Raw genomic sequence first — 23564 nt, forward strand, 5'->3', positions numbered from 1 at the left:
ATCGGTTATATATACGCGTTTCCTAGACGATATCTTTATACTTGCTTACATCACAGATAGTGAAGCCACAATGATGTTACATTATTTCAATCAAAGTACAGATTTCTTAGAATTTACATCCACATTTTCTACTGAAAATATTGCATACTTAGATGTATGGTTGAATAAAGATTTAATGTTTAATTGTTATACTGCTAAAATCCATCGTAAAAAGACATATTCCAATACCTTCTTGCACTTTACCAGTTGTCACCCTTTTTCACAAAAAAGATCTGTGGTTAAGGGTCAACTGGTACGGGCTGCGAGAATGATTACATTGGATGATGACTTCAACGATGAGTGTTTAAACCTAAGGAATATGTTTATTGCAAGAGGATATCCTGATGGAATGTTAGATCAGTTGATTCAAGAAGTTACTGAAAAAAGACTGTGTAAAGTGTATATACCATTATTGCCAGTTGTTAATCACAACTCTGTGGATTTCACAATGGGGGAAAACATTATTACATCTATTAATGGATCTGAGACTCTTTGTACTCCCCATATTAATAATTCTGACTTGAATGTGCAATTTGATGTACCTGTGGATATGAACACACCCTTAGTTTGTGAAACAGCTTTAGAGGTACCGGATGAGGACTTACCAACACCTGCACTTATCACTACTTTTAATTTAAATAGTGGTTTATGTAAGGATATTATTTTTAAGAACTGGGAATTGTTTAAACTTTACCCGGGCATTTATAAGAAAGTGGGGTGTCAACCTCAAGTAGTGTATAGGAGGGGGAGAAATATGAAAAACATTCTGGAAGTAAAGACAGATAGACCAGTGTTTAATGCAGGCATGCACAAATGCCAGAATTGCAGTTATTGCAAATATATTGAGGAGGGTACACATTTCAGCATTAGGAATTCTACATATAAAATAGGTTTTAAACTAAACTGTAACTCATCATTTGTAATATATTTAGCTAGATGCAAATTATGTTCAGCCTTCTACATTGGAAAAACTGTGAGAAGGCTAAGAGACCGCATATACAAACACACATATTCTATTAAAAATTTGAAAATGGAGAACGCTCTAGCTAAACACATTAGTATTTACCCTAACCATAGTTTTAAATTTACTGCAATTGACCATACCCCCATGGACCAAAGAGGAGGTCCTAGACCTCTAAAATTGGAAGAAACAGAGTTATTATGGCAGGTGAGATTGTATGCTTACTGCCATCCTGGGATAAATGATACCTGTTCAATTGCTAGTCTTTTAAAATTAAAGAACCTTAAAAGATGACATTTCATATATATATACTTACACATCACTTATTCATTTTTTATATACTTTTATATATTACATATTTGTTCATTTGGAAATGTTTATATATGTACATTGTTTAAGGTCCTGAGTAACTCAGTAGGATTGTATATTATTATAAAAGTATTGATACACTTTAACATTAGATTGATGTTGATTGAGGCAGGCTGCTCCTAAGTTAATTGAATAATTTATGTAACTATATTAATGTGGATGTCAATGTTATGTCATTTCCTTTGAAGAAGTCAAGCATTGGGTTTGTCGAAAAGCGTTTTGGATATTTGTGTCAGTAAAGATTTGATTTTACTTATTCTTTTGTTGGTCGCTGTTTTACGTTTTCCTGTATTACCTATCATACCTTGCCTATGGTTAGAATTCCTTTGGTGGGCAGAGGCCTGCCACCAAAACAAGGGACTACCATTCACTCTACCCCCTACCGCCCAATCCCTAACAACAGACTCATCAGACTATGCATGGGGGGCTCACCTGGCAGGGAAGTGCATTCAGGGCAAATGGAACCCAAGTCAAATGCACCTGCATATCAATCAAAAAGAAATGTTAGCTGTACAGAATGCTCTGACAGCCTTCAAGGACCACATTTTTCAGGGACAATTAATGGTAAGGATGGACAACACCACTGTTATGTGGTACATAAACAAGCAGGAGGTACCCATTCTTACCCCCTCTGCAGACTAGCTATGGCTCTGTAGAACACAGCCTTGAGCTGCCAAGTGCATCTACAGGCTCAATTCCTGCCAGGAAAACTAAATACACTGGCAGATGGACTAAGCAGAAATCTCATGGACCCACATGAGTGGAAACTGGAACCAAAGATTTTCAACATGTTGATCAACAAGTGGGGGATCCCAGATATAGACCTGTTTGCCTCCCCCCAAAACTACCAATTGGACAAATTCTACACAAGGACTCCCCACAAGCAAGCTTGGAAAGTGGATGCTCTGTCCTTCAGCTGGAAAAATCTATCAGTTTATGCCTTTCCTCTCCAAAGTACTACTAAAGATCAAACAGAACAAACCAAGGATGATACAGATTGTACCAGACTGGCCACGCCAGCACTGGTACCCCTTCTTGCACAGTGTGTCGCAGCTGGCCCCATGGCATCTACCTCAGACCCCTACCCTGCTTGTCCCAGCAGGAGAGCCAGATTCTGCACCACCAGCTTCAAACCCTGAACCTGGCAGCCTGGCTAATTACCTAATCTCTTCGTTACCATCCCTCAGTAAACAAGTGTTGGGTGTCATTCTGGAGGCAAGGAGCCCTAGTACTAAAAGTCTTGTGCTAAAAAATGGAAAAGATTCTGTGCCTGGAACCAAACTCAAGGGATGGCCACAGCAGCGCCCAATTTACCTCAGTACTTAACTGAGATGCTTCACAAGGGCCTTTCCTTTTCCTCCATCAAAATTCACGCCTCTGCCATTTCATCTCATTACAACACAGAACTGCCCCTCTTCTCTCACCCACTGCTCAAGCAGCTCCTCAGTGGGGCCAAAAACTTAAGACCACCCAGGAGAGCCCCAACCCCAGCATGGGACCTTAACTTTGTATTGGAAAAGCTCACTCTTCCTCAGAGTTAAAAATTCCTTTCTTGGAAAACCTTCCTTTTAACAATCATTTCAGCAAGAAGGGTATCAGAATTACAGGCCCTTATGGCAGTGGAGCCTTTCATCATCTTTCATGCCGACAGGGTGTCCCTCAAGACCAGTTCCTCCTTCATGCCCAAGGTGGTATCCAGTGTGGCTCTTAATCAGACCACTGATTTGCCAACCTTCTTTTCTAATCCACAGAACAAAGGGGAACGCATACTGCACTCTTCAGATGTGCACAGACAACTTAGATTTTACTTGGACAGGACTAAAACTCAAAGGAAATCTGAACAACTCTAGTGGCATTTGCTGCAGGGGCAGAGAGGAAGGCAATTTCAAAGCAAACCATTTCTAAATGGACAGGCCATTGCATTCATTTCTGCTATAAGCACTATGGGAAACCTATCCCACAGGAGATTAGACCCCATTCAACCAGGGCTGTATCTACCTCTACAGCCTTTCTCAGAGGTTTTCTTACCAGGGACATCCTAGAAGCTGCTACTTGGAGTTCTGTACATACTTTCACCAAGCATTACCATTTGCCAATTTTCTCTAAATCCAGAGCTGGCTTTGCCACTGCAGTCTTGCAGGGCCTTATAGCTGGTCCTAATGCTATCTAAATTCCTCCTCCCATCGTTAGCTTTGGGAATCTACCCGAATGTGATGACTGCAACAGTGAATACACTCTAACATCTAGATTTATGGTAAATGTACACAACTGTACTTTTTAAGTATATGTCGTAATGTGCCACAGTTTGTCATCATACACAGAAAAGCACAGTAATTTGCCTCCCAGAGACGCACTAAATAAATAAAAAAGGAAAAAGATGTGTAGTTATAACATGGAGAAGCTAATACTCTACAGGTTGAAGCAGTTACAGGATGGTGGGCCCTGTGATTTACGAGAAGCCAGCACAGTTGTGCTTATATCTTGTTATCCTGTTAGGGTACTTGCAATAGTACACAGTTACCCTGTAGAAGGAGCACAATTTCATATGTGGATATAAGAATGTGTTTAAAGGATCCCATCTCCAAAACAGTAAGAGAGAAACTGTCCTTTCACTAAGTGATTCAGGCAAGGAGACTACTGCAGCATTTAGGACTGGTAAGTATCTCATGAAGTGACCAGGTGACAGATGACTTGCAGCATCTTTTTCCTTTTACTGTTTTCAACATGTTTTGGTGGTAAGTCAGAAACTTCTTTCAGGTCTGTCATCACTATTAGAAAAGCCTGCTTAACCACATTCTTTGATTTCCTGTCCTTGCCTAGTTAAGTGGTGCATTTGTGAAATATTTCTGCTTAAAAAACTCAGCTTTGGCCGGCTAACAACTTGGTTATATTCAACTGGACGTATAAGAGAATTTAAGTACCTTTATCTGCACTTTTAAAAAAAAAAAAATACAGTATTTAATTTGATTTAGACTGTGTTGAAGGAATATTAACTGAACTGGCAGTCTTTCTGCTCTTCAGTTATTCCCACCCACCCTCCCTGGTTTTGTTTTGGTGTTAATCTTTGTGGCCTTGAAACTGCCCGCCCCTCAGCCTGCCTCTGGGCTCATCTCATTTGCTCACTCAACTGAGTGCAGTGAGATCATATTCTGATTTCAGGCACTCCTACTGTGTACAAACAGAGCATCTGGGAATCAGACAAAAAAAAAATTAAGCTCATTTCCTGCCTTTCCTGTTAAGTGGTATAGACTATTTGTAGGCTTCTGAGCCCCCAAGCCCTTCTGTGTTTGAGGGAAGCCTTCTAGCTTGTTTTTCTTTTCTTATAACTAGCCAGTTTTCTAGTTTCAGCTCTCAAATCTGTTTCTTTGATCTCAGCACTTGTTCAGAAAAAAAAAAAAAAAAATTTCATCTGCTTTTACTGTACTTGTGTTTCTACCTACTTCATTTTACTTTTGCATCATCTTAAAAATACTCAATTGTATTTATTACTGCTTGGTGTAACTCATTCTAAGCCTTTAGGTTTAAACACTTGGGCTTCGGACCAGTTGTTTTGCACTGAGAGGGTTTGTGGTCTGCACTGTTGTGGCAGAACAGGTAGCTTACATCCTTCTAGGTTGGGAACTGCTGATTGAGGGCTCAGTGTCTGTTATTCTAAAAGTGTATTAATTCTGGTTTAAGCACTTGGGCTTTCAGGCCAGTTATTTTACATTAAGAGGGTTCGTGGTCTGCACTCTTGTGGGAGGAGAGGCTGGACTCTGCCCTTCTGAGCTGGGAATTTCTGGTTAAAGGCTTATAGTGCATGCATATCTGAACTGCTTCTTACTGAAGTTGGTGCACCTTGTTTGCTGTGGCATAGACTGGATTCGGGCCTGCTGGATCTAGCGTTGTTTGTGTAACTTGAGCACTAATCCAGACATTCTCTAAAGTATTCAATTGTATTTATTACTGCTTGGTTGTAACTTGATTAAAGTGTAGCTATCATTCTAAGTCTTTTGGATTAAGCACTTGGGCTTCAGACCAGTTGTTTTACATTAGGAAGGTTTGTGGTAAGCACTGTGGTGGCAGGACAGGTATCTTTCATCCTTCTAAGTTGGGAACTGCTGATTGAGAGCCCAGTGTCCAAGTGTATTAGTTCTGGTTTAGGCACTTGGGCTTCAGGCCAGTTATTTTACATTAAGAAGGTTTGTGGTCTGCACTCTTGTGGGAGAAGAGGCTGGACTCTGCCCTTCCGAGCTGGGAATTTCTGGTTAAAGGTTTATAGTGCCTGAATATTTGAACTGTATCTTACTGAAATTGGTACACCTTGTTTGCTCTAGCATAGACTAGATCCAGGCCTGCTGAATCTAGCTTTGTTTATATGCTTGTTGTTTGTTTGCTTGTTATTTGCCTGGAAGCTAATTCCACCTAATCTGGCTTCTCAGCGCATCTGTGGATCACTAGTGATATCTGCATTGCTTACTGCACTTATTTCCTTGTTTCACTTGAAAGAAAGTTACTGTTTGTCGTTTTTGCATTTAGTTACTTGTAACACATTGCACTCAAGTTACCTGGCACTTGCTCACTAAAGCAATTATATAAGTCAGCACTAAAAATTAAAAGCACTACACCCTCACTCCCCACTGGCCCTTGTTTTCAATTATTAAGGAATTCCCAATGTTATTCTAGCATGTCCAAAGGTCAGTTGTCAATCTCCTCTCCGGTCCAGCTGGTGAATCTGGGAATCTTGAGGCAATGTTATAACTGCCTCATGTACACAGACAATCCTCTCCTCCTCCCACATAACACAAATACTTGCGAGAGATGCAGCTATTTAGCCAAACTGGAGGCTGAGCTCTCTCAACTCAGGACTGGCAAGACCAGACAGGAGGAGAAGGCAACTACACACACCACAAAACCAGCCTCACATAATGCTACCACACCACTGAATCAAACACATAAACACACAAAGACATACTCGAGGCTCTGAGTAAAATTTACCTAAACAGCAGAGGCCTCCAAAGCAGACACCCAAACAACTGCTACCTCAAGACACCCCACAAGCAACACATAAACCACAAAAGCAGTGTGCAAAGCAGTCACAGCCCTTAAAGCCAAATACAACACCAAACATACTTGTCATAGGTGACTCCATAGTCAGACACACTGGCGTCCCACTCACCAGGCTGAACAAGGAGAGGGTCACAGTAAGCTGCCTATCGGGCGCTAGAATCCGCCACATAACACAAGCACTCGGGTCACTCCACGGCAAGTACAAATATGACACAGTCATTGTCCATGCTGGTGTGAACGACCTGAGACTCACCTCCCTGGACTACATGAAAAGAGACATAGAGGAGCTCTCTGATTATGTAGCCCAGGCAGGTATGACCCTAACCCTGAGCAGTATCCTTCCTTCACCAAGAATGATGCCACAATATAGAGACAAGATGATCAGCTTTAACAATTGACTTAATGTCTGGTGTCATTCAAAGGGGATCCAGTGTCTGTCTGCCTGGGATGACATGCTTGACAAGCCACGCTGCTTCAAGGGACGGCTTGCACCTATCACCCTGGGATTCGGATATTGGCTAAGGCTCTTGCCACCCCCATAGTGCCTTTTTAGGCAAGGCTCAAATTCTAAACCTACCACCCTAGAAAACAAAATGGGAAGAAACTGAGAGTAATGCTGCTCAATGCCAGAAGTCTAAATCTCAAAATGCACGCACTCGAGGCCCTTCTCAGTATGGAGAACATCGATGTCTGTGCTGTAACTGAAACCTGGTTCAAGGCTCCTGAGAGCACCCGGCACTATCAGGTTTTACCTCATATCATGCGTTCCGGCCCCAAAACCCGGACCACACCACAAAAGGAGGGTGTATCCATATTCATAAAGGATACTCACACCTCCAGGTTGGTGGCAACGCATGAAGCGTCGGAAACCATCCAGGTGCAACTAACCATAGGCAAAACTGCTCTACAAATTGTAGCATGCTACAGGCCACCCTCTCAAACTCAGGAACCCCACACAGCCTTCCTGAAGACACTGGAGGGTATAAATGTATCTCCAAACACCATCATATTGGGTGACTTCAACTACCGAATATAGACTGGGAACATTACTCAAGCCCTAACTTTCTAGCCCAACGGTTCCTGGAGTTCATAAATTCAAATGCCATGGAACAGCTAGTCACTGTTCCCACGAGAGGAGAAAATATACTAGATCTCATTATCACAAACATGGGGACAAAATGCTCCACACGGAAGTATATCCCTCATTGGTGAGATCTGATCATAAACTAATCTCACTGGAAATCCACATCCGCCCCCACCCCAAACAAAAAGACCACAGTGAAGAACTTCTCTAAAGCAAACTTCACACTACTCAAGACTGGTGTGGTATCCTTCAAGGCACCTGAGACAGTGGAAACCACAACCCAAGCTGCGGAAGCCCTTACAAATGCCTTCTATGAACACCTCCAGGACTGCATGGATCAGGCAATCCCAAATAAAACAAAGACTCTTTCCACAAAGGGCAAACGTCCAGTCTGGTGGACCCCAGCCATTAACAAACTTTACAATAAGAGGAGAAAGCTATTACATGATAGAACAAAATCCATAAAAGGGAAGTCACCCCTGACCATTATTAGTAAAAAAATATGAGCACTCATAAAATCAACTAAGGCCAATTTTGAGAGAAAAATTGCCATGGATTCAAAGGACAATCATAAGGCCTTTTTCAGCTATGTTAGGAACCTGGGTGGAAACTCCCAGATATGCTCAGAATTAGTCCAAAATGATACAAAAATCACTGAACCCACAGACATTGCCAACATACTGGCAGACAGGTTCAGTGCAAACTTCACCCCCTCTCCCCCCCTAAAGGAGAGATAACTATCCCAGCGGAGTGTAGCCTCCCAGACATCTCAAATGCGCAGGTGAAAGCATTTTTTAGATGTGGGGTAATGCCCATTAAGCTGCTCTCTCTAAAGCTAAAAACACAGCATCAATGGGACCGGATGGTGTCCCCGGCTGTGTGCTACACGAGCTAAATGAGGAATTAAACCCGCACATAAGGCAGCTGTTTAATCTCAGCCTTACCACAGGATACGTGCCCAAGGAGTGGCGTACGGCAACTGTGGTCCCACTCCACAAAGGCGGTGCCTCTACGGACCCTGGTAATTACCGCCCCATAAGCTTAACAAGTCTAGTCTGCAAAGCTATGAGCTATGGAGAGGATCATAATGGAGCTCATAAACAAAGATATAGGGGACTTGCAGACATTGGACCCGACCCAGTTTGGCTTTGTCAAGGGAAGATCATGCCTTTTGAACTTGGTCGACTTCTTCGAAACAGTCACCAAGGCCATTGATGAGGGAAAGGCAGTCCATACAGCCTACCTTGACCTTGCAAAGGCTTTCGACACAATACCCCACTCGGGTATTGTAGAAAAACTTACCAGCTTAAATGTAAACCCATATGTCACAAGATGGGTTGCAAACTGGCTTAAGGACAGAACCCACAGGGTTAGAGTTGCTGGCGCTATGTCAGACTCCAAGCCGGTCACAAGTGGTGTCCCACATGGCTCGGTCCTTGGCCCCCTATTGTTTGGCATCTACTTCTCAGAAGTACAGGCCAACATGGGAGGACTTTGGCTGACAAACTTTGCAGACGACTGCAAACTGGGCGCCATAGTGGAAAGTGCATCGGACACAGATATCCTTCAGAAGGGACTCACGGAAACAGATAGCTGGTGCCAGAGCCATGGCCTGAAGTTAAACGCCAAAAAATGTATAGTCATACCCTTCGGGAAAAACAAGGTAACCCCAAGCTACCATATAGGTGGCAATCCACTAAGCACAGAAGAGGTTATCAGGGACCTGGGGACCCAGGTTGACAGTGGCCTTTCTTTTGACACTCACATTGCTAAAGTGGTTAGAAAGACCTTCTACATTGCCCACCTGATCATGAAGGGATTCACATCCAGATCTAGTGAGGTCATTGTTCCCCTGTACTCTTCACTTATCAGACCAATGATTGAGTACAATGCCCCATTCAGGATGTATCTCGCCCGACATCTGCAGCAATTGGAGAGACCCCAAAAGTTTCTCACCAAAAGGATAAAGGGACTCCAAAATCTGTCATATGCTGCCAGATTGAAGAAACTCCAGCTCTATTCAGTCGCATACCGTCTGCTCAGAGGTGACATGTGCCTGACATACAAGGCCATGTCCAACCTGGAATTAATGGACATGCTCCACCTCAAAAAATCCAAATCCACCAAAACCACTAGAGCAAGCGACTTAAACCTTAGCACGGATATAAATAGGATGTGCTGGAGGGATAGATTTATCACTCAGAGACTCCCTATGCTGTGGAATAGAGTCCCGGTCCATGTGAGGCAGAGCACCTCGCTGGCTCTGTTCAAGAGAAATCTTGACCTGTGGATGGGAGATCGTAGGTTTACCCCGGGAATCATCTCTGTGTCACTGCTGGACAGAGGCACAACAAACTAATGGGTACAGTATTTTTTCATATAAGGGGTGGCGTAAGCCACAAAAATTTGGGCTAGGCTTATAAATGCCTTGGGGCAGATAGCCTAGTATAAACCTATGAACCTATGAACCTAAGATACGTACATCTGAGTGTTGTAGTTGTTGGGTTGCTGGAATCCACTAACAGTATATTGAAGAAAACTCATTGGCTTTTTCAGAACTTGATTCTTAAGACACTTTCACCCCTGGACAGTACTGTAGCTTCCGTTTTTCTCAAACTTCTTTGTAATATAGCAGGCATACTTCCAGTGATGTAAACGTATACCCCCCCCTGTATATGACCAAGGCCGAGAACATTGCTGTATTACCACAAGCACTTTGTTAAATTTTATATCTGTAAACAGAAGTGACAAGTAGGTACTATGTTAGCACTAACTGCATGTCCTACACAGTCCTCTTTAGGAATGTGTTCATAGTAGGAGTCAGCTTCTGTTTAAATGTAGACGGCGAAACAAACCTTGTAAAACTTGAGCAAGATCAAAGTTTGTTTTAAAAAGAAAAAGAAAAAAAGAAAATGGCAGGGCTACAAAATGTATGCTACACAGAACATTGCATGTCTGTGTCATGCAAGATCCTGAGCATTGATCTTTGTCTTGGTTTTTTTTTTTTTTGTGTGTGTGTTTTTATCAGGTAGCCACGAGGTTAATGTCAGTTTGCTAATAAAACTAATATAAACAGTGGGAAAGGGGATCATTTTGACAAATTGTCTACCTGCATTTTAGAACGGTGTAATATTCCATAATAAACGGTGCATAATATCTGCTGCATTTTAGAACGGTGTAATATTCCATAATAAACATTGCGTAATATCTTCTTTTAAGAAATAACTTAATGGTTTCATGGTCTGTAATAAATTTAGATGTGGGGTAATGCCCATTAAGCTGCTATAAGATCAGTAGTATGCAAGTTTGAGAGTCAAACCTACGAAAATAGTCTTCCATCATAATTGCTTCTGTCCGTCTTACCGCTTTGGTTTTAAGAACACCCATTTTCTTGAGCTTTTTTAAAGTTCTTTTGAAAATTAATTTTTCTATGTTACTACAGCTTATCACCTACGTAATTAATGATGAGCTCCATAAAAAAAGCATCCATCGGAATCAATTTCTTTTAGCATTTTATTGCATTGGTGTGAGAAAGGTATTTTGTGCAGACTTTCATGATAGGCCAGCTGATTCTGAATCAAAATTTTATGAACTGAGGCAGAGATGGCTGAGGGAAGAACTACATAAAAAAAAAAAAAGGTCTGTTTAGAAAAGAAAAAGTATGCAGCCGATTTTAAAGACCTCGGTCAGGAAAGGGAGGAGAAGGAAAGTCGGAAACTAAGGAAAATCTGGGAATAGAGAAAAGGGTGGAAAGCCACAGGTGAGAAGTGGAAAGAAGTGCGAGCTGGTAAACAGTTCAACGATTCTACTCAAGAGATGGGCCACCCATCTGAGAATACGTTATGAGTGATATTTAATACTTACTAGAAAGAAGTAAAAGCAGGTGGTGGTCTGATAAGCGCTGGAGATGTGCCACAGAAAAAACATGAATAATCATGTTCTGGGAATGAGAATAGACAAAAAAAAATGGAAGAAAGACAAAGGAATGAGAAGATACAGAGGAGGAAGTTGAAAAACAGATGGGAGCTGTGCTTATTAGGGTTGGACAGCAGACCAGACTGCATAGAAAGGAAAATAAAAGAAATACTAGTGTTGGGAGGGGGAGTTAAATCTGCAGTAGTCAGCAGTTAGACAGGGAGCAAATGTACAGATATGGGAAACGGAGTCTGCAATAATATCCCAAGGAAAATAATAAAGGAGGCAAAACTTAGAAAAGGTGGAGGAAAGACCCTAAAGGAATGGCAACAGGTTGGGGAAAGTTACAAAATCAGCCTTGGACTCAGAGCCTAGGTTATATATTCGAAGTTAGCAGGGGCATCAACAGGAGCAAGCAATGCAGTAAGGGGGGATTACCCAAATAAACAATCTGGGAAGACACTAAAGAGCTTAAGAAGGGTTAAAAGAAGAGAGGAATGGATGTAAATCAGAAAAGGTGGGGGTAGGGGAACTCCAGAATTTTGCAGTAGTGGGAGATGGAGAGTAGAGAAAGCAGGATAAAAATGAACGTTGGGAAAGAAAACAGATTATCAGAACATGTCATATGTTAAACTTTTCCAATATATTTTTTTCATTTTTATCTGTTTGCCAATTTGGTGGGTGTATTTGTGTAATAATGAGTGGGTGTACTTCATTTAAGTTCAGATACGCTATTGTAAACAGTTGATGCATCCTACTGTGATTGAATTGTTTGTTGGTGCTTGCAAAACAAAACAAAAAGATTTAAAAAAATGTATATTAGCATTGCCTACAAAGTCTTATAGATATGTTTACATATTTGCATCACTTCAGTTTGTTTTATCAGCTACATAGGGCTAAGCTGCATTTTAATAACCTTGAGCTGCTGTTTTCATTTCAGAGTCTTTTGCCTGATATGCATACATTCTGGCCGGATGTTGCCCATCCCAATGGCACAAAGTTTTGGTAAGTTTACTTTGTGGTTATGACCTTTCTCTGCCAGCTACTTTTATTGGTTAATGGAGCTGTGTAATGGTAAATGCTGACAAAATTTTGCCTTTCTTAATACTGTAGTCAGTGGTTTATTTTTATGCTTTCAAACGTAATCCTTTTTATATGTGAGTAACATTGTAAGAAAATTATTCTCATCTTGCAATGTTTTGCAGCAGCTTTTGACTTGTGGGATATTGTCCATTTGTGCAGAAATCGGACTTGCCATTGCTGGATGATACTGCCGCTTTTGGATGACTGTTGCACTTCAGTTTGGTTATTTGTTAGTGAGTTAGTGGACAGAAATGTATTGGAGAAGCTTCAGCAGTGTGACAGCTGATGATGTTCTGATGAGCAGTGTTTGGTGAAGGTTTGTTTTCATTGCAGTGTTCTTCTGAAGAAATGTTTTTGGGATGATTTCTTTTGCTGACCTGTTTTGGACTTGCTTTATGAGGATTGCAGAGGCATGACCGTGGGTATATTTTCAGGTGAATTTAGATCGTACGTATGTGGCTTGCCAACTAGAAAATTGTCATGTTCTGCCAACAGCTATTTGCCAGGCAGCATTTGCTGTATTATTTTATCAATAGTCTGGGACTGCATCAAATGCTACTTCACAACTGCTGAGACTGTCTTTATTACTGGCTGTTAATTTCAGTGTTTCTTTCAGTGGACGTTGGGATATTTGTAAAGGTGGAGCCTGTTGAATGTTAATGTTGCTTAATTTGTGTGTCTGATTTTGTCACCTGATTAAGCCACCTGAAAATGATGGAATTTATATATATATTTTTTAAATTGCCACTTTTGAAGTATTTTCTGATGCAGATTTAATTGTTTTGTTTATTTCATTGTTATGTTTTGTTTGTCTTTGTTTAAACTCTTTAAGTGCTTTGTGATAAAGCACTATAATGAACCTGAACCTGCACAGAGAAGAAGGCTGACCTTATTCAGGGACGTCAGTATAGGAGTAAATCTTTGTGTTTGAGTTTACTTACCAGAAGAGCTGTATGCTGGCTTTTCTTCAGTAACTGTTTTCCTTTCCTTTTTAGGCCAGTGATGGTATTCTGCTGGTTTAGATATTTATAACATCTGGGATAAGATGATCTTACTTATGGCACATCGGAATGAGTTTTTTTTTTTTTTTTGGTTCTTAGCATTGAGAAGTTTCTGGTCTCTTGGGTACATTATCCTTGCCATTGCAGTGTTCGTCATTTTGTCAGTATCACTTTGGCTACAGAATTGGAAGATTTTTTTTCATCAGCTTCACCAGTCTCTCTTCATTTGGAGGGTATGTCTTCTCCTTCCAAGTTTGTGAAGTATACTTAAGTTACGTACATTTCCCCTAAAGACGTCCTTACTCAGTGTTTATTTTGTCTAAAGTCCTACTGCAAGATTGGCTCTTGTGAACTGTATGTTAAATGTAATAAAGCTGGAGACCCAATGTAAGTTAGAATATTAATGGGAATATTACTACCGTCTTTCAGCTTTTCCCGGTTAGGGGTCGCCACAGTGGAACTCGGGTCCGCTAATGATTGGCAGTGAATTTTTACGTTGTTGAGTTGCTATCCTGGTGCCCAACCTTCAAAGAAGGCACACCCACACCTACCTGCATGTCTTTAATTCCCTTGACTGCAGGGAGGATATGCAGACTCCGCACAGAAGGTGCTCCAGCCAAGAATCGAACCAGAGAGCCTCTTGCTGTGAGGCAACAATGCTAAACACTGCACCACTGCGACCTTGGAATATTAATGGGAATAATTCTGTAAAATCAAATGTACAATGTTGAGTTTGCAGAACATTGACTTGTTAACTAATACTCTGTATTGCAGTGTCAAATTATCGTGAAGTAAGACTTTCCATGTAAAATGTGTAATGCAGGAAGTCTGTGTCTCCTTCCACCACCCCAATGTGTGTGTAAGAGCACCCCCCCCCCCCCCCACATACACAACTACATTACCCAGGCTGTAAATATATTAAATTAATAGTTGCTCTGTAGTTAACAAAAACAAAAAAAAAAAACTTGTATTTTATGGTATTTTATGGTACAGTGCAACTATAGACTTAGTATAGCTGGAATAAGGAGGTTTGGGGTAAAGCTATTCACTTTGCAGGAGTGTCACCTGTAGTACATATTTTATGAAACTGATTTTTATTACTTTTGATGTTTTCATCTGTTTCCTTTTATTTTAAAGCAGTTCAACATTGCAGTGCATTCTATTATTCGACATTTCAGTGCTTTGAGTGTTCAACATTTTGGATTTAATTTTGTGGTATTCATAGGTTCATAGGTAGGTACTAGGCTATCGGCCCTAGGGCCCATACAAGCCTAGCCAAAAAATGTACCCTGGCTTTCGCCACCCAAGAAAATTATTTTCCTGTGCCCCTGTCTAGCAGAGCCACAGAAGTGATCCCCGGGGTGAATTTCCCATTTCCCATCCAATCATCAAGATTTTTCTTGAAGAGTGCTAATGAGGAGCTCTGTTTGACATAGATAGGTAGTCTGTTCCAGAGTATGGGAAGTCTCTGGGACAGGAATCTATCCCTCCAGCATGTTCTGTTTGCTGTGGTGACAAGGTTAAGGTCCCTAGAGCGTGTAGCTCGGAGGGATTGGGATTTCTTTAAGTGGGGCATGTCCAACAGCTCTGGGTTTGACATAGCTTTGTATGTTAGGCAGAGATCGCCCCTGAGTAGGCGATATGCGATGGAGTAAAGCTGTAGCTTTTTGAGACTGTCTGCATAGGGCATCTGTTTGAGGCCAGTAATCGTCTTTGTGAGGTATTTCTGTGGTCTTTCCAGTTGTTGTAGATGTCTTGTGAGGTACATACCAAAAGGAGCGTTGTACTCTATAATGGGTCTAATGAGTGATGAGTAGAGGGGAACAATGACCTCTTTTTTTCTGGATGAGAATCCTTTTGTGATGAGATGAGCCATGTAGAAGGATTTCCTGACCACTGTGGCGATGTGATTATCAAAGGAGAGACTGCTGTCCACCTGTGTCCCAAGGTCTCTTATCACATTTTCGGCATTAAGTAGCTACCAGGTATGTGGTAGTTCATGGGTACAGAGTTTTTACCAAAGGGGATGACAGTACACTTTTTGGCATTGAGCTTCAGGCCATGGCTTTGACACCAGGTATCTGTCTCAGTGAGGCCCTTTTGTAGTTTGTATTCTTTTTATTGGTAATCTGATATGCTTGGTACCTCATTAAAGCAACTAGACATTAAATGATAAAAGTTCTGTCTGCATATTTAACCAATAAGTCAAGGGCAACGTTCTGAAAGGGTACTTCATCTAGGGGTAAATAGTCTTCAAAACTGTACATGATGGAAGAAAAGGAAAAAAATCAAGTCATAAGTGGTCAAAACCAAGACCAGCTAGTGAACAACAGAAAAAAAAAAGTATAGTAGTAAGAGGCAGGTTTACGTCTCACAGCAAGAGGTTCTCCCGTTCGATTCTCGGCTGGAGCGCCTTCTGTGTGGAGTTTGCATGTCCTCCCCGCGGTCGAGTAGTGTTCGAAAGACATGCGTGAATGGGCGTGCCTTTGTTGAAGGTTGGGCGTCGAGCTGGCACCTCGGCACCATGAAAATCTACTGCCAATCATTAGCGGACCGGAATTCCGCTGTGGCGACCCCTAACCGGGAAAAGCCGAAAGAAAAACAACAAGTAAGAGGCAGGTTTATCTTCCATAAAAGAGGCAGCAAAGCTGGTTACAAACCTGTTTAAATAGGAATCACTTTCATTGGCTCAAGCAGTTGTAAACAAAGCTTGTGCTGTTATCAGTACCTCCAGCAGAGCTTTGGGAAATGACTTTTAGAAGGGCAAGAGATGCAGCCAGAAAAAAAAAAAAAAACCTAGAATATGTGATGAGATAGTCTGTCAGGAAACTCGACTTCAGCCTACAACACAGAGATGCACTGCTACCAACATATGTTTTTGTCCTGGTGCAACCTGTTTTCACTTTTTTTTTAACTACAAGTTGTTCACAAAGGAATGCTACAACTAACTTGGGAATTAGCTGTTCCCTGTGCAGGACCATAATAAGTAATTGCTAAAAGACGAACACAGGCAATCATCATTGCTACTTTCAATAGTAAGGGAAGGAAAAAGAGGATGCGGTCACCTCTTCTTCCCCTATGTCCTCTGAGGAGCAGGAAGACTTGTGTAACAGGATGATTTTCCTTTCAGTTACTCATTGTTCTACTTTATTCCAGTTTTCTGGTCGACTACCAGAAGATGCTTCCATTGGGAAAATAACAAACTGTATGGAGGAATGGCTTAATTAGACTTTAGATAAATCTGTTCCGAGAAAAAAAAAAAAAAGCTTTATGTAGAGATATCAAGGATGAAGCAGTTTAAGTGGTCTATTCCACCATTATTTAATACTTTCACATATTTCATTAATTTAGACTGTCAATTTCCAGGTATTTTTGCTCTGAAAAGAGCAGATAAGTTATACAGATTCATTACCATAGACTGAATGCTCAAAACTGTAAAACAGTATTTTTTGTAAGTAGAGTGCAAGCCCTCCTGGTATCTCCATATAAGGGAATACCCCCCCCCCCCCCCATTATACATATACCAACTCAAAGGTTGCATAGCAGTGGAGAAAGGGCAGTGCAACATTATTAGCTGAAAGAAGCTTTCAGTGATAAACCCATAACACTTGTCAGTTGGACAGTGTTCACCAAAAACAGACTTTTCTGCTTTCCATCTGCCAGGACGAATCTTTTATAACAGCCTAACATGGCCTTGAAGCAAGCACAAGCGATTTCTGTCACTTCTGGACAGCATCAAAAGAGTACTGTGTCTTTAGTTTGTTCTTTTTTTAAGTTCATGTTCCTTTTGATAAGGAATCAAGAATTATTGGTAGGTATGGCAAAGGGGTATATACACACAGTAACCATTTTATCAGATTAGAACAAGAATTTGCACATGTCAAAACAAAACTGTCCCGTCTCATGGTTTAGCATTGCTGTCTTTAGTCACAAAGACTTAATAAAAAATATTAAACTCTTTACATTAGAACTGCAACCAAAAACTGGGAAAAATGTTTTTTTCAGCATATCTTGAATTTTTCTGCATTACTAATGTGTCTGTATCAAAGTGGTGGTTGTTATTTTCTAATTTGTTATACTCTCAAAAGGGCCTGAAAGGGGGACTGCCATGAGTAGCATGATTTTGTTTTACATTCAATGCCTTCACCTTCCTGATGTCATTTTAGAGAGAGAGAGAAATCCCTATGATGAGAGGTAATTTACTGTGGTTTTCTCTCTCATCAGCTTACAACAGCACCATGACTGTCTACTTTAGACTGTCAGCATCAATATGCATTTTTAATTACTTTGCTTCTTTGATTTTTAATTAGTGGTCATTTCTGATGCAGCATGTTAATGAACATTTGAGTAATAAACTTGAAAATGTAGCTGAGTTAATTGTTTTCAAACAACTGTAGCTCATTGTTCAAGTGTGAGAAATATTATCCCCATGATTAATGGGCTTTACCTGGGCTGAGATGGTTTGTGTTGCATTCACAGTTTTTAATACTCTTGCTAGTATTAGACTCTTCGTTAATCTCCCTTCCTTCAACTCACTGGTTTGTCTCAACAAAACATTAAATGCAATATAAAAATGCTATAACGAAACACCAGAAGCACTTTTACAGGAAATAGTGTAGAAATTGCAAAATCAAGTACTGACTGAGAATAAGTCAGGTAATATGAAATATTTTCTTTCTTTGTGGCACTCCCGAGTTTGATTAAGGGGAAAGGTAGATAATTTATAATAAGAACAAGTAAAATATGTTATGTTTTCTTGTTTATTTGTGTTTGGAAACTCAGCTTGAATGCCTTGCTTTTACTCAGACTCCAGGCTTCTCTGTTTATATGAGGTGTGATGCTGACCGTCTGTGACTGATGAGGCACATTTAAATGCCATTGTGTTTTTAATGGTTCCATAGTTGGAATAAGTGATCTAACCTAATTACTCTTAAACTCTCGTGCAACAGATGTAAGAGATGATTAGACACATGTAAGAAAGAAAGGCAAACAGAAACAAGTTCAGGCATAAAACAAATGGAATAATTATTTATTGATTTTTTTTTCTGTATTTGATGTGTTTAGTGTTTGGATTGCAGAGAAGGAAAATCACTTTTTGAAAAGAAAAAAACGTTCAATTTGGGTAGAGTTTTCCTTTAAGTACAAACATTAGGGCTACATTCAGAAATGTCTCATCCAATCCGGTTCCAACTTGGTAATCACATGTCCACATATGAAAACTGATTATTTGAGGAAGCTGCAGTGGACCACTTTATAAATGTGTAATAAAATAATGAATTGAAATGTATTATTGTAAATAGCCTTGCACTTCCTATAAGGAAGAAACTGAAAACAAATAATGTAATTTGGCTGTCCAAAAAGAGTAGAATTCTAATGCAGGATAGAGAAAAGGCATGGAAAGAATGGCAAAAATATACATTGTCTTAAACTTCAGAATGCTTCATGGTTGTACTAAAAAGCAAGTTATTGGAAAAAGAAGCTATACTACAATAACTTTCAGAATAATATTAAACACAGCCCTAAATTTATATATATGTTAAAGAAATCTTGCATCCTGGCCAAAAGTTTAACCCAAACCCCTCTCACGGTAACTCACTACTTGAAACTGCAATACAGTTTAATTCTTATTTTATAGCTAATATTACATCTCTAACCAAGAACTCAACATCTAATTCCAACCATGCCCAGCAGCCACATATCACCACATCCAATTTCACCTTCAAACCTATGCCTACACCCTATATAAAACTACTCTTAAATTTAAGCCATGCTCTTCTTCAGCTGATGGCCTTCCAGGCGAGTACCTAAAAATAGCAGCCAGTAGCATTGCCTATCCTGTCTCAATCCTTATAAATAGCTAAATCCAGGAATCCCACAATCCCTTTATGAAAAAGTCACACATTATCCCTCTGCACAAAGGAGGAAATTCAACAGATATTAATAACTTTAGACCTGTAGCAATCTCATTTCCCTTGCCAAAATACTAGAAAACGTAGTCAAAAACAATTGTTAGATTATTTCCTACAGGAAGAACTCCTATCCCCTACAAAACGTGGCTTCCGTCTGTCCCATAGTACTAGCACTGCCCTTCTAACCTATATAGACACGGTCAATAAAGCTAGAGATAATGGCAAAGTAATCTCTTCCTTATCTATAGACTTGTCTAAAGCCTTTGACACAGCTTGTCAGAGCAAACGTCTACCTCAGATATCCTCACTAGGTCTCTCTCAGCCCACCCTTCTGTGTTTCATAGGCTAGCTGTCCAGTGGGTATTGGTCAGTAAAATGTTACTCCATGCTCTCTCCTTACCTCCCAATCACCACTGGTGTACCGCAAGGCTATATCCTTGGTCTCCTCCTCTTTAACATTTCACCAGTACCTTCTATACTTTCACACAACAGTCACCCTAATACAATATGCAGATGATTCCACTCTCATTTGCACATCTGACAACATGGAAAACCTCCAGTCAATTACACAGGAAGCTTTAACAGCCACTGAACCATGGCTTTGTAACTCACCACTCATGTTCAACCAAAAAAAGACCAAACTACTACTTTTTCCCCCCCAAGTCCTTCTCTCGTGATAATACAACTATTGAAGTCGGTTCTCATACCAAACTATTAAGGCTGATCGTGGATGATAATCTTATATTCGACATGCATATACAAAATTGCAAAAGAAAAACACATCAAAATCTAGGGATGCTTTTACAGAGCCAACAGCTTTCTCAACAATGTAGCTAGAACTCCATTTGCCACTACTTCTCTCCTCCCCACTCTTCTTTATGGCATTACCAACCTTACTAACTGCCAGGCTTCACAAAAATTAAAACTTCAATAATACTGTAACCAAGTTGTTAAATTTGCAGCACATACCCTGCCACATTAACTTACATACACAGAACTTCTTACCACCTATAAAATTATCCAGCATCCATCTGACTGTCCGGCGCTAAAAACATTCTACACAACTCTGTTCCCAGTCAGTCATTGTGATTCAGTGATCAAAAGTCTGTTTACACAAACCTAGCAAATCTGCTGGGCATTGTCTGTACTTGTACAAGATTGCTAAGGCTCTGGAACTCCTTATCTCATAGTTTCATAGTATAGTACTAGGCTATCTGCCCTGGGGCATTTGTAAGCCTAGCCATAGTGATGTGGCTTTTGCCACCCCATGAAATGGTACAAAAATGTACTGAATAAATTTAGAATACTGTGCCTCTGTCTAGTAGTGACACAAAGAAGGTCCCCTTATATAATAGAATTAGTTTACTGTGCCCTTGTCTAGCAGTGATACAGATGTGACCCCTGGGGTAAACGTACGATCTCCCATCCACTCATCAAGATTTCTCTTGGAGAGTCAGTGAGGGGCTCTGCCTAATACGAACTGGGATCTTGTTCCAAAGCATGGGAAGCCACTGGGTTATGAATCTGTCCCTCCAGCATGTCCTGTTCATACTTGTGCCGAGGTTCAAGTCTTTAGCTCTCGTGGTCCTGATGGATTTGGATTTTTTTGAGGTGGAGCATGTCCATCAGATCCTGATTGGACATGGCCTTGTACATCAGGCAGAGATCACCTCTGAGCAGGCGGTATGCTACTGAATAGAGCTGAAGTTTCTTTAGTCTGGCAGAATAAGACATATGTTGGAGACCCTTGATCCTCTTGGTGAGGTACTTTTGTGGTCTCTCCAGCTGTTGCAAATGCCAGGTGAGGTACATACCAAATGGGGCATTGTACTCAATCATGGGTCTGATGAGGGAGGAGTATAGGGGTACAATGACATCCTTGGATCTAGATGTGAATCCCTTCATGATGAGGTGTGCAAGGTAGAATGTTTTTCTAACCACTTTGGCAACGTGGGTGTCAAATGAGAGGTCGCTGTCAACTTGGGTCCCTAGGTCTCTTACTTTTTCTGTACTCAGTGGGTTGCTGTCTATGTGATCATTTGTGGGTACTTTGTTTTTCCCAAAGGGGATGACTATACATTTTTTGGCATTTAGTTTAAGGCCGTGACTCCGGCACCAGTTGTCCGTTTCTGTGAGGCCTTTTTGTAGGATGTATGTGTCCGCTGGCGCCTAGTTTGCAGTCATCTGCGAACTTTGTCAGCCACAGCCCTCCCATGTTTGCTTTAACATCTGAGAAATAAATGCCGAACAAGAGGGGTCCCAGGACAGATCCCTGTGGGACACCACTTGTGACTGGCTTTGAGTCTGACATTGCTCCAGCGATTTTAACTTTATGGGTTCTGTCCTTTAGCCAGTTTGCAACCCATCTAGTGACATAAGGGTTTACGTTTAAGCTGTTGAGCTTATCTATGATGCCTGAGTGGGGTATTGTGTCAAAGGCCTTAGCCAAGTCCAGGTAGGCTGTATGGACTGCTTTGCCCTCATCAATGGCTCTAGTGACTGTTTCGAAAAAGTCAACCAGGTTCAAAAGGCAGGATCTGCCCTTTACAAAGCCGAACTGGGTGGGGTCAAGTGTCTGTAGGTCCCCTATGTCTCTGTTTATGAGTATCCATTAGGTCTATATCCTCCCTCCCATCTTTGAAAATGACTCTGAAAGACTTCCTAACAAAAATCTGGCTCTGTTCTTGCTCAAAACCTGGATAAACTATATCCCTAAATGTGAACAAGTACCTTTTCATTGTTTATACTGCCTTACTCTCCCTTCTTTACTTAACATCCTTACTGTTATCCAATTGTCCTCCCTGACTTTCTCGCTAAATATAGCATGTCTGTTTTTCCCTCACTTCATAATGCAGTTCCTATTTATATTAGACTAACTTGCCTTTAATTTCTCTACAAGCTGTCTAAAATTTCTCTAAATATTAAATTATTTTCATATGCTTTATATCGATTTTTAACCTATGTTTTTATATTGTCTAATTTGTTATATTATTTAAACTGCAGATGTTTATTTTTGAAAATTGTAAAATTATTGTTAAAGTATATTGTAATAATTTGGAGCTGTTTTCTGTGGGCCTCCGCAGAAAATGGGCTTCTACCCAGTCATACTTTCCCAGTAATCAAATGTTGATAAATAAGTTCTAGTGAAATATATGAAAAGTTAAATGCAGATGTACTGCTGCTGTTGCTTTGGTGCCTTGTAAAAACAAAGTCTGATTAGTGCACTGTACTTTGGAGACTAACTTTTTTAACTTTACGCAGTACTAATAAAGTAACTGTCTATGTAACGGATGGCATGTACAGTACAGTACAGTTTACAGCTTTAATGTCTCAGGTTAAGCTTTTCAGACAGCATGGAAGATGTTTTCCAGTATACAGATCTAACAAGAAATCAGATCTCACATTATACACTTTTAATGTCCTTTGTTTTCTTCTGTACCATCTGGATCTTGTTCATGAAACAGTATGTAGTTGTTTACTGCCTTTGGAATTTGCAATCTATTACTTTGGTATTTTCTGATGTCATACAGTCTGTTCTGTTTCAAGGTGAATAACTTTAGGGAGTCTTTCTCGCTGTGAATGTTTTCGTATGAAAGCAGTTTTCCCCTACTCCCAGCACCTGTTGTCTGTTTGTACCAAGTACCGATCTTTTTTAATACATTCAGTTTGGATGCCCTTTTTACTTAAATTAAGGAGTTATCCTTGTCAGCATTTTTCTTCAAGCTGTACCAGACACTGTTGCATACAGCTGGATGCCTTTTTTTACTTGACTTTTAGCTAAGAGCAGTTTAATCCTTTAATATGTATGTGCATATATATATATATATATATATATATATATATATGTATATATGCTAACAAACAGAAATGTACATGCATCTGACTATAATTTCCTGCCTATATTCTAGCAAACAGAAGTGTACATGCATCTAACTCGCAAACAGAAGTGTACATGCATTTGTTAATATTTTACTACATATATATTTTAATAAACAGAAGTGTATATGCACTGTAATAAATATTAATATATATATATATATATATATATATATATATATATATATATATATATATATATATATATATGTAACAGTTCTCCCTTTTTGTTTTAAAACACACAAAACAGTTTACATTGATATGCATTCTTTGGTATT

The 23564-nt window shown here is 40.2% G+C and overlaps 1 protein-coding gene across 2 annotated transcripts in view; it reads left to right on the plus strand.

Annotated features, from left to right (window-relative positions):
- The window catches only part of RNASET2 (ribonuclease T2), a 487107-nt gene that overhangs the window by 336518 nt on the left and 127025 nt on the right, over positions 1-23564 (plus strand). For both annotated transcript variants that reach the window (XM_044069453.1, XM_044069461.1), the window contains one exon: positions 12358-12422. In XM_044069453.1, the coding sequence (XP_043925388.1) occupies positions 12358-12422 (65 nt within the window). The remainder of the gene's footprint in view (positions 1-12357; positions 12423-23564) is intronic.

Source organism: Protopterus annectens, chromosome 1.part0 (assembly GCF_019279795.1).
Source record: "Protopterus annectens isolate FY-2018-M chromosome 1.part0, PAN1.0, whole genome shotgun sequence".
Taxonomy (NCBI): domain Eukaryota; kingdom Metazoa; phylum Chordata; order Ceratodontiformes; family Protopteridae; genus Protopterus; species Protopterus annectens.